The sequence below is a fragment of the Carassius gibelio genome, chromosome A22, assembly GCF_023724105.1.
Source record: "Carassius gibelio isolate Cgi1373 ecotype wild population from Czech Republic chromosome A22, carGib1.2-hapl.c, whole genome shotgun sequence".
NCBI lineage: Eukaryota > Metazoa > Chordata > Actinopteri > Cypriniformes > Cyprinidae > Carassius > Carassius gibelio.
In genome coordinates this window covers 6918906-6931368 of record NC_068392.1, presented here as the reverse complement: position 1 = coordinate 6931368, position 12463 = coordinate 6918906, and the positions used below count along the sequence as shown (strand labels likewise).

General features: G+C 35.0%; 1 protein-coding gene across 2 annotated transcripts; it reads left to right on the top strand.

Moving 5' to 3' along the window:
- The first annotated feature begins 256 nt into the window (after positions 1 to 256).
- On the top strand, positions 257 to 10804 carry nab1a (NGFI-A binding protein 1a (EGR1 binding protein 1)). Of its 2 annotated transcripts, none has more exons than XM_052538643.1 (8): positions 257 to 543; positions 2092 to 2867; positions 3201 to 3334; positions 3753 to 3804; positions 5755 to 5874; positions 6822 to 6981; positions 7072 to 7215; positions 10011 to 10804. In XM_052538643.1, the coding sequence occupies exons 1-8, from the start codon at positions 441 to 443 to the stop codon at positions 10082 to 10084; spliced, it is 1563 nt and encodes a 520-aa protein (XP_052394603.1). In that variant the 5' UTR covers positions 257 to 440; the 3' UTR covers positions 10085 to 10804. The 2 variants fall into 2 exon arrangements, with proteins under 2 accessions (XP_052394603.1, XP_052394604.1); XM_052538644.1 differs by lacking the exon at positions 257 to 543 and adding an exon at positions 558 to 729.
- The last annotated feature ends 1659 nt before the right edge of the window (positions 10805 to 12463 follow it).

Below are 12463 nucleotides of genomic sequence, written 5' to 3'. Positions count from 1 at the left end.
TTTCACTAAAACCCGTTTTATATTTTACATTTTGAAGTATTTATTAAGACCTGAACTAAAATGTACTTTTAAAAAGGTAAACATTTACTGTACTTAAAAAGTGTGAGAATTTTCCCGGGTTTCCCTTATTTGCGTATGAACATGGCCACCACAAAAAATACACGCATATGCTGTATACTAAACGCTGTGTGGGTTTGTGTTGAATAAAAAAAACACTGTATTACCGATTAATATTCCTCAATATGTCATCGCAAATGTGTGTTTGCAGTGTGCGACCGTTTGGTCTTCTCTCTCGGTATTCCGTCCCACGCGCGCAGCGTCGCCCACGCGAGGATTTGCGTCAAGCCGGCGCGTGGGGGTGAGATAGCAATGCAGCTTACATCGGAATATCCCCGCACAAGAGACAGATACACTCAGCGAGAGAGAGAGAGACAGCACCGATGAGCCTTCAACGCACTTTCTCTCCGTCGCGAGAGGCGGAGCGTTGCCTCGAGACCGCGGCGAGCACCGGGAGCAGTCGCGCGCACCAGATGCGAAAGAGAGGTACGTGAACCCGAGGACTAATATAAACATGTCATACATAGCTATTCAGATGGGGAAGTTAGACGGTCAAAGCGTGTTGATTTGAGCGAGTTGTGTATATAGATTTAATATCCGAGTTATTTGCATACACTGATTTCGTAGAGATTCCCAGGTGCTTGTGAAGCAATAGTTTTAAGATCTTCTCAGGTGAGTTTGCTGTAACCTGTCCATGATTTTGTGGAGCTGTGTTTGCAAGTGTGAACTTGTATGTGACAGCCTATTCTCAATTGCATTTAAATGTGGTGTAATGTTGAAAGATCCAGTCAAAAAGTTGCATTTGAGCAAGGCACTCAAACCCTGGTTGTGCCAAGTGGATTGTACCTGTAACAAATTTAACTCAAGTCACTTGGAATAAAAACATCTGCTAAATAAGCACTTAAAAGGAAAGTGTATAGGGTTTCAATGTAAAAAAATTATATAATATTTTTAACATTTATTTTTATGCGGATACAGGGTTTTGTTATCGAATTTGAGCTTTGAATGCACTGAAAGTTTGCATTTTTTGTGAATAAACATTATGTGACTGTCCGAATGGATATTATGTGTGTGTTTGTGTGTGTGTGTGTGTGTGTGTGTGTGTGTATATATATATATATATATATATATATATATATATATATATATATATATATATATATATATATTGATCAGACTTATCAATCTTTTTTTTCTTACTTTATCTTTTTACATTTTATTATTTTGTTGTTATACACTGTAGCGTTGTGCAGTCCGTATAATATATTCCCTCCGAAAAGTTTCGGCAGACCTTTTTTCCAAAATGAGTATCTTAATAATTATGGATGGATAAATGCTCTTCACTCTTAAAAATAAAGGGGTTTTTGCAGCAATGCCATAGAAGAACCATTTTAGGTTTCTCCAAAGAACCTTTCGGTAAACAGTTCCTTAAAAAAAAAAACCTAATGTAAAGAACATTGTAATAATTTGAGGAACTTTTTCCACTATAGAGAACCTATTGTACAATGGAAATGTTCCGTGGATTGTAAAAGGTTCTTCATCAAACCACTGATCCCACTAAAGAACCTTTATTTTTAAGAGTGATGTTGTCACTCTCTTTTGCAAACAAAAAATACATCTGCTTTACAAATGATTTTTACACAAAAACGTATGATTCTTTATTGGCATCGATGGTTCCATGAAGAACCTTTAACATCCATTAAACTTTTGCATTCTTGTAAAGGTTCTTTGTAGTGGGAAGAGGATCTTTAGATTGCTAAAATGTACTCTGGGTTCGGGCCAAATTCCAAACTCGGAGCACTCCCCTGGGACAGCGCACCAGATACACTTAACCTTTACTCTATTTATTATATGTAAGTGTGAACTCTTGGAAGAGTGTATAGAAAAGAACATTGCAACTGGAGACTAAATGTGGTGTGATATTCATAGTGTGAGTGTCCTGGGAAATAAATAACATTGGCGAGCATTGTTTCACGCTTGAAACATTTACTAGGAATGACGATGCTATGTTTTGCTCTGTGTTTGCATGTGTAGTCATGTCAGTGCTGCTGCCACGTTCCTTGGGTGAGCTGCAACTGTATCGGATCCTGCAGAAGGCAAACTTGCTTTGCTACTATGAAGCCTTCATCCAGCAGGGCGGCGACGATGTGCAACAGCTCTGTGAGGCCGGTGAGGAAGAGTTCCTCGAGATCATGGCCCTTGTCGGAATGGCGACCAAACCCCTTCACGTTCGGAGACTCCAGAAGGCTCTGCGGGATTGGGTCACCAACCCTTCCGTCTTCAACCAACCGTTGACGTCTCTTCCTGTTTGCAGTATACCAGTGTACAAGCTACCCGAAAGTTCCAACAGCAACGGGCAACAGAACCACCTTGCAGTTCCCAGGGCGTTATTACCCACAAGCCCCAGTCCTGGAAGACTGGATCTAAGCAGGGACGGCACGCCAGGGTGCTCCCCGCTGCAAGGGGCTAGCGAGACTCGTTTCTGGGGAAGCGAGAGCGAGCACAGCCTATCTCCATCTGGAGCCTGTTCTCCGTGTTCACCTCACGACACTCTCGATGCACTCGATTCTGCCGCCGTCCAGTGCGTGACGGAGTGCGTAGAGCGACTAGCCCAAACGTTGCCCAAGAGCGACCTCGCAGAAGTCAAAGAACAGATCCGCGCCAATAAGAAGCTCGGCAAGATGATCGGCCACATCTGCGAGATGAGCGAAGGCGATCCGCAGAAGGAGGCGGAGATTCGGAAATACAGCGCCATCTATGGGCGGTTCGATTCTAAGAGGCGGGACGGGCGGCAGCTTACGATGCATGAGGTTGGTTTGAATCTTCTGGTTAGATCGAATGATAAGATATCAATATTGTTAACTGTGGGGGTCAACAAAAATTGTTGTTCGTGACATTCTTAAAAATAAAGGTTTTATTAATATCTCTGGTTCCATTAAGAACTTTAAGAAACCTTTGCATTCCACAAACCGTGTCAGTAAAAAAATAGTTCTTTAAGAACGTTTCGATGGACGGTTCTTTGGGGAAAGAAAAATGGTTCTGCTATGGCTTTGCTGTGAAAACCACTTGTGGAACCTATATTTTAAATATTGAATGTTACTAAACAATTGATGTTTTCTTTGTCGTTTCATTTTATTGTGTAGCTAACGGTCAATGAAGCATCCGCTCAGCTGTGCATGAAAGATCTATCGCTGCTGACCCGAAGAGATGAACTTTTCTCACTGGCCAGGCAGATTTCACGCGAAGTTACATACAAATACTCGCGCAGGAGCAGCAGGTAAGACTAAATTCTTCTTAAAATCGTTTATTAACACTTTCTTATGTTGACATATTGAGGAATAGCTTGCTTTTGTATAAATAATGGCAAGGAATATTGGGCGAGGGAACTTCATGTTCTAAAGAGCGATTTTTGGACGACCTTGTAAACAAGATGATTCATTTTTTGTTCAATATCCTATGAGAACTTTTTTAAATGAGCTGTATAGAGTACATTAGCAATCGCAAACATCATATTACCAGACACTAATTCATGAAATTGTTACCAAGAATTGATTCATGGTCTCTATTTATTCATATAAGGAGCATCTGTTTGTACAGTAATTGCCATCTTTTTAGTACTTACACTAGTTTTACCGCAATGACTGTTTATGGGATTTCAAAATAAGTATAAAACTCAAAATACATCTTCATTTCAGGTCCCACTGCGGTGATGAAGAAGAACCATCTCCCAAGAGGATCAAATCTGAAGTAAGTTTAAACAAGTTCTGTAGATTCAGTTCATATTCATAAACCTCACTGTGACAGATTGCTCTATTTGCATGAGACGCCTCAGCTTCGCAATCATTTCGAGCTCCAGGTGCTTTCTCGGGACTTCTTTATTAGTTTTGCATTCTTGTAATGATATTTATTGCCAGCTGCCTTCCCATTGTGTCTGAATTAGCGCTGTGTTTGTGCGTGCACTCTCTCTGTTAATAATCTCAGGAGAGTAATTACTGTCATGATTCACTCCGAAATGTCGCGTTCACACAGCTTTTCCCATGAGCGAACATCTAAAAGTAAATTATATCATTGTTTTCGTAGCTCCGTGGGGCCTCTAAGTCAACAGCACCGTTGCAAACAAAGCTCTGAAGACGTTAAATTAAAACTGATCAATTTTAACTCGCTATTAAAAGCTTGTTTTTAACGGAAGTTGTTTTTGTGGGGTTCTCTGGATAAAGAAAAAGCTTAGTACACAAACGTGCAATCATTCATCCGCACAGGCGGAGAAGTACACAGTGGACTGAAACACATAATTGACATCATCCTGTGGGTACATAGTGAATTACCCACGCATGGCTGTGGCTGTCTCTGCCTATGTCTAACGTCATACGTGGACACGCACACACACACACACACACACACACACACACACACATATATGTGATGACCTCAAAGGAAAATGCGGAGGTTTTCAAGGGGTGACACAAAGTGTAGATTCTTTCAAAGGTGCCAACGGCCGATCTGTTAAAATAACATAAATAATGGTTAGAAACAAACAGGAACATTGCCATGACAGAGAACGATTGTTGATGATAAAAGTGTTTTTAAGTCCTTTTAAGTCCTTTTAAGTTTTTAAGTATGTTTTTTTACCACGTTAAAAATTACCACATAATATTTGTGCATTTAAGAACTAAAAAAATGTAAATTAAATAGCTAAAAGTATTCTAATATATATATATATATATATATGTATTTTAATATATATATATAAAAGCTTTACTATTGTGTACTTATATTTGAGGTCAGGGTGTTTTATAGTTTTAAAATGGTTTTATGAACAATTGAATAATTGTTATTCAGGATTTTTTTGCGTATTTGTTAAATACTAAATTTAAATTCAAAAATAAAATACAATATTTATTTACTGAATTACTGAATCTTTTATATTTGAGGTCAATAAGCGTTGTGGTTTTAAAAATGGGTTTATGAACAGTTTACTCACAAAAATTGTTCTTTAGGATTTTATGCATCCAAAACAAAAAAAAGTGAATTTTTTTTAATAATTAATTTTATTTTTTAAATAAAGTACTATATTTACTTAGCTTTACTATTTTCTTTATATTTGATGTCCGTGACCTTTGGTTTTAAATGGTTTTGTGATCAGTTTCCACAAAAATTGTTTGTCAGGAGGAGAAGTTTAAAAATAAATTTAAAAAAAAAAATGTAAATACTTCAGCTTTATTATAACTCTTATATTTGTGCTGTATGTATTCATACAACACATTTAATATACTGATTAGGAAGATCAAGAACCTCTTTGCTTGAGTAATTGCACATTTTTGGGTTCAGAGAGAGGACAGAAAATGGTCATGAACTAAATAATGAATATTTTTAGTGCGAAAAACCTTGATTGAGATTATATGTAGAGTTTTAGGGAGAAAGAGTAAATGCTACAAAAGTGTAAAATATGATTATTTGGATGGTTCATCTCACAAGCAGCATGATTTGCCTCCTCGGGGACTGTGGACTACAGATGTGATGACTCAGTTTGTGCTAACAGCTTTCTCCATTTGTGCAAATGTCATGGTTGCACTAGAGATGCAATTAAATGAATCCACCATGGAGACATAAAACTCTCTCACTTCTGTCTTGGTGAATGTTTTTGAAAGTTGTCCATGAGCTCATCCCTCCCTTTCACTTTTTCTCACTTTCTCGTAGGATGGTGTCTACGATCTACAGGAGGCTCTTCACGTTCTTCATACGCGTCAGGAGACGGTGAGAGAGCAGCTCGCTATCGCCAAATCTAAAGGAGAGGAGACCATCAGACATAGTCTACAGGTATTTTGAGTGCTGTACCACAAAATGAATATTTGTTTGTCTGAAGGTTAGTTTCAACAAAGTTTGAACTTTTTTATTTTTTCAGAAGAATATTGTTTTAATGTGGTTTAAAAATGTTTTAAAACTTTATTTCAAATTTGTTTGGACTTCATTTGAATGTTTTTTAAACAATTTTTAAAATGTGTTTTTTTTGTTGCTTGAACTATATTTGAAAACAATGTATGTTTGAATGTTTAAAGTTTTATTTGAACGTTTCAAACTTGTTAAGTTAGTTTCTAAACGTTTTTTTCATCGAACTGTTTTAACATTTGAAAATGTTTTTTTTATTATTATTATTATTATTTCATATGTAGTTTCACTTTGAACCTATTTCAAATTCATTTGAACTACAATTAATTTTCTTTAAACTATGTTTGGAAACAATGTCTGTTAGCATTTCAAGTTTAGTTTGAAAGTTGGTTTCAGTTATTTGAACTTTGTTTTAAAGTTTTTTGAAAATATTTGTTGCTTTTTTCCAAAATAATTTTGTTCAAATGTTGTTTCAGAGAACTTTGAACGTTTATTTCATACTTGTTTAAACTTAGATAAAATTTAGTTTCAAAGTTGCTAAGCCTGTGATTTTAATGTTTTAAGTTTTGTTTGAAAGTTACTTTCAAAACTATTTGATAAAACTATTGTTGTTTAAAAAAGCTTTTTTCATCAGAATTTACTTTGAACTTTGTTTGAAAGAGCTTTTAAGTTTGTTTCAAACTAGTTCAAATTTACTTTTAAACAATCTTGTTTAAATCTTGTTTAAAAATTAGCTTGAACAACAGTATATTTATAAATATTCTGGTTTAAAGTTACTTTCAAAGTTGTTTGAACTTTTTTTGTTTGAATTGTTAGTTTGAACGTCTGTTTCTAAGTTGTTTGAAAACTTTTTGTAAACACTTTTTTTCCACATTCAGGTACAGCTGGACTCTCTGTTGGCCAAACAGGTGGAGCTCTTGCGTGACGCTGCTGTCCAAGAGAGACTGAAATCGTTGGACTGGCGGATTCCAACTGTGGCACTGAAATACCTCGCTCCCACTGCTCAACACTGCAACAGCGGCCTTTCACATCTCTCTGGTACATTTCTCCTCTTACCGTAAATTAGCATTTTTTGGAATTGTTTATATCAGTAGTTGAGTTTATGCAACTTTCTATCCTTAATTACAGGTGAGAGACCCCTAAACTTGCGTCTGAGCGATGTGCCGCTGGGCAGGCAATTAGCCAATGAGCTCAAACGACATCACAAACAGAACGCAGAGGAACGACATCATAATCAACAAACCTCTGAAGATAGAATGACGGAATCCATAGGTTAGTTCTCACAACCAGACTCTAACAGACACTTCACAACTTTGAGTTGACAAACACTCTTACATGAAGCTATAAAACGAAAATGCCACATAATTAATGCAAATAATAAACATGAAGCTATAAAACGAAAATGCCACATAATAAATGCAAATAATAATAGTGCACACTTTGAAAAAAATAAACAATCTAAAAAGTGTTCTGTCTGATGTCATAGGAGAACCTTTTGAAGTCTCTAGTTCTTTTGAAAACATTCTATTTACAGTTTCTTCGAAAAACCTAGAATGCGAATAACATTTAATGTAACATCAAGAACTTTAAGTTTTGTTCCCGAAATCTAGTTTGAAATAAACGTATCAAAAATTCAGTTGATCAGAATTGACAGTAAAGATTTTTACATTGTGTCCAAAGATTTCTGTTTCAAATGTTGTTGTTTTAAACTTTCTATTCATCAGGGAATTAAAATTTTTTATTATGGTTCCCGCAAAAATATTAAGCATCACAACTGTTTTCAGCATTTTTAAAAATCATAAGAAATGAGCATATTAAAATGATTTCTGAAAGACAACGTGACTCTGAAGACTGGAGTAATAATGAGGAAAATTCAGCTTTGTATCACAAGAATAAATTATGCTGTAAAATATTTTCAAATAGAAAACCATTATTTTAAATTGTAATAATATTTCACAGTTTTTAAATTTCTTTACTGCATGTTTGATCAAATAAATGTGCCTATAGTGAGCAAAAGAGACTTTTTTAAAAACATAAAACAATCTTACCAACCCCAAACCTGTGAAAATATTTTGTATTCAATTATTTCTGCATTCATATGTCATTCACAAGTCATCTAAATATATAAAGATAAAGCACATATTCTACTTTAGTCTAGTTTTACTCTAGTCAAAATGCATTCTGGGATTGTCACACTATCTGCAAAGGATACAGTGCATGTGGTTCTGCCTTCAAATTTGTCCAAAAGGTGGTATCTCTAAAGGCAGCGTAATTTTGCCGCCTACCTTTTGGAACAGCCTTCAAATGCTGCCTGGGTAGAGCGTTAATCTTTAAAGAACCAGCGGAGAAATGTTGTACAGATTAATATTGCTCTTGTTGGTCCTTGTTTGTGCATGTATGTTTTAGCCTGGATTGCCACAGGTTTATCTCAGTATCATGTTGGCACATTGACACCTACACCACTCCGTTAAACTCTGATGTGTCAACGTAACGCACATATCAGCAGGGCTTCAGAGAACTTTTGGTAATATATGCAATCTCTTGCATGCAAATGTCCTCGATGAAGGTAGCACTTTCTCTCTGAAACTCCTACCTGCCTGTGCAAGCTGCGTTAGTACACTGCGAGTAGGAGAGGAAGGGGGTGTGGATTTACTCGTCTTTTTGACGTTTTGGGTTTTTTCTTCCGCCCCATTGTGGGCAGAGCCTGATGTCAATCAGTGTCATTTACTGATCACACTGGTCTTTTGAACTGATTTGAATATCTGAAAAATACGTTTAATACCCTCCCCTGTCAATTTGGTGACATAGATTTGAAACACTAAAAAGTACCATACTTTATTTTGGCGTAAGCGCTTGCGCTATGTGTTTGTTTACTGGCAATGGCTGAAATGTGTAGAAAATTCCAGCATGCTGAAACTGTTATGATATGAGAACTGATTTGATAATTGATTGCACTTTCACTCTTGTTAAATAGTTACTAAAACCACACAATGCACCAGAAAAGTGCATGTAGAAATGATTATTATATTCAAAAATTGCTAGTAAATATCACAAATAATTACAAATAAATGCCAATTAACACACTGAGTTAAACATGAGATTTTGAAGTAGAAAGAAAAGTATTTACTTGTAAAGCATTCTCTGTTATGTTTTGTTGTTGTTGTTGTAGTTAATAGTTGTAGGAATCGTAGGAATAGTTCACACAAAAATGAACATCTGCTGAAAATGTGTTTCTTCATCAGAACAGATTTGGAGAAATTTAGTATTGCATCACTTGCTCACCAATGGATCCTCTGCAGTGAATGGGTGCCGTCGGATGGGAGTCCAAACAGCTGATTAAAAACAACACAATAATCCAAACCACTCCAGTCCATCAGTGTCTTCTGAAGCAAAAAGCTGCATGTTTGTAAGAAAGAAACCCATCATTAGGACGTTTTTAAATTTTAAACCCGCTAAACATTCAGTTCCTCGATCCAGTAATATTGTTTTATCCAGTGAAAAAGCAAATTTTCTGAATCAGGAGAGAAATATGCACAGTTCATTTACAAAAGAAAACAGCAAAAAAAACAGCTTTAAACAAACAGGTCAGGGATTTTGATGAGAGAGGACTACGGGGGATGGACTTTTTCACTGGAGGAAGCGTTATTATGGATTATGGAGCTTTTCGATTTTTTTTATTTTAAGTTAAAACGACGTAATGATGGATTCGTTTTTTTACAAATATGCAGCTTTTCGCTTCACAAGTCATTAACTGATGGACTGGAGTTGTTTGGGTCACTTGTGGATTATTGTGATGTTTTTATCATCTGTTTGGACTATCGTTCTGACGGCACCCATTCACTGCAAAGGATCCATTGGTAAACAAGTGATGTAATGCTACATTTTGCTTGATTTGCATATCGCCTCATTCTATAACTCAAGTTTGAAGAAAAGATTTGAAAAGTTTCCACATGATCGAACATGTTTCTTGAAACTTGGTTCCGCGTTTCTTTTTTCCCATTTAATTTGTGTGCAAGCTAACCAATACATTTGAAAATTGAATTGAATTTGACACTTGTACATTTCAGAAAATGGGTCTCAGAAGGAGCCAAGGCTTCTGGAAAAGAAGACCATCAAATCAGAACCAGAGGACTCCAGATAACATCTTGAGCCTCAAAGTCAAACCGGCGTTTTGTTTGCTCAGTGGATTTAGTACTGAAACTGTGTGGCCTTAACTAACTGTAAATGCCTAGAGATCCATTTATTTTGATTTGTAATTCTTAAGAATTATTTTAATTTCTTATTTTAGAGCAAAAAACATGAATGTCTTTCAGTCGGTGTACACAGAAATTGTCTAGGAGTGTATTTGTGCATTTTTGCACATGATCTGTGTTTGTTTATTTGATTGCACGTCTTATTCGTAACTATTTTTATTTAAGCTATTCGTTATTCAACGGAAATACTGGAGTTTTGTACAAAACGGTTGTGTTGTCCTTAGATTGGTTGATTAGGTTAAATGATGACATTCATCTGTTCGTATCGGTTTGTCGTTGAGGATGAACTAGACGTTAAAGAATACCGAATATGTAGAATTAGCTTTGCGTGTTTTTGTGATTGCGTCAGTTTCGATGTTAGTATTAAGAAGAAAAGTTTATTGTGTATTTGTTATCAGCATCTCTAGCCTTATTCTTTGCGTGTTGTGTATCTCGCTGTCGTTAAGCGTTAACTGTTACATTGTGATTCTTCTGAAGAAAAAAATTATTCGTTAGTTATCTGTGCTTATCTGTCATTCTGGTCTTTTCTATGTACATTTGTTGTGTTTTTCATTCTTTATCTTGTCTTTGTGGAATTGTACTACAAATAAAACCAAACTTCTCTGTGATTGTTCATTATATGTTTGTTTTCTTAGTTATTTTCTTAGCCTATATATGACATGTATATATGACATATATATATATGACATGAGAGAAAAAATTATATTTCAGTGCTTTTGTGTTTCCCTGAGAAACTTTGCATTCATTCGAACTACTTTAGTGATGGGAGGAAACTATATTTAAGTGCTTTTGAGAACAAAGCAAAGCCAGATGCAGTAGTTTTGCAAAAGTAAACAAAAACAGCAAATAATAATTATAATATATTTAATCCAATAAATAATAAAATGTTTAAATGCTAAATATGAAAATATATATTTGATATATACTTTATTATTAATTATAATTCTGTATTAAATATTTTACATATAATACATCAATAAACAAAAGCAGCAAATAATTGTAATGTATTTACAATAAATAATAAAATATAAGACATTATTGTATTACTAATTATTCAATATCTAATATTTTACAGCATATTTTACTGCAAATATATATTTGATCTAATAAAATATAAATACAAAATAAATATGAATGTTTATTTTACTAATAATAATGGTGTATAAAATATTACTAAATATAAAAATATTTACTTTTTTATAAATTATAATTCTGTATTTAATATCTCACATATAATACAGCAATAAACAAAAGCAGCAAATAATTGTAATAATATTTACAATAAATTATACAATATAAGAATATTGTATTACTAATGATTCAATATCTAATATTTTACAACATTCAGATATTTTACTGCAAATATATTTGATCTAATAAAAATATAAACACAAAATAAATATAAACATTTATTTTCTTATAAATATAAATATTTATTATATTTATACATAAAATAAATATATTCATTTAATAAATATAAATATTTATTTTTAATAATAATTATTATTGACGATAATTCCATTCATGTTTGTGTGTAAGATAGATAGATAGATAGATAGATAAAATAATAATCAAATAAAAACTAACAACTTAAAACTTTATTTATAGAGGTGGCCTGAAAAACAGTTCTTAATCTGGAAGCAGCCCATAAAATCAAGCTGATCCGAGCAGCTGTTCTGTTTATGTCACACTCATACGTTAATGCTAAAAAAAATGCGCCCACGCTTCACACACACACACGTTATGCGCGTTCATCAGTCTCTTAGATCTACAGAAGCCCTACACGGGTGTTCCTCAGGAGAAACGTCACTAGCACCTACAGAAGCCCCGTGTGTGCGCGTGTGTGTGAGCGGATAGATCACTGTGTGACCCAGATGTGTGGGCGGTGCTTGAATGTGGGCGGAAACATTGCGAACAGCCAGCACTCGGCTACAAGCTTCGTCTTGATGGAAGTGGGATAAGACGCACTTATGCAGAGCTTGGCTTCTTTTGGTTAAAGATTCGTGCTTTAGAAAATACAGTAATAATATGTACGTGACATATATAAGCTCTCCATTAAGAGGTAGGAGGGGGAAAAAAGGTTAATGAAGGTTTCTTGAACTTTATTTTGGTTTGACAGTAGTGCAGGCTTTCCCTCGAGGGCTGGGGTTAACCGTGAGCATGTGTTTCCTGATATCTGACACTGTATATCTGGTATCTGTGGGATGGTGGAGGAAACACAGGGTTTGTGAGAGTGGGTCAGTGAGTTAGAGATGCCTTATTTAAGA

What these genes read in the sequence shown, in the direction of transcription:
- nab1a (XM_052538643.1), top strand. Translation starts at nt 441, where the DNA reads ATGAGCCTTCAACGCACTTTCTCTCCGTCGCGAGAGGCGGAGCGTTGC. An exon ending in TACTCGCGCAGGAGCAGCAG is followed by an intron (nt 3,335 to 3,752) that starts GTAAGACTAAAT and finishes TCTTCATTTCAG; the next exon opens with GTCCCACTGCGGTGATGAAG. An exon ending in TAGAATGACGGAATCCATAG is followed by an intron (nt 7,216 to 10,010) that starts GTTAGTTCTCAC and finishes TGTACATTTCAG; the next exon opens with AAAATGGGTCTCAGAAGGAG.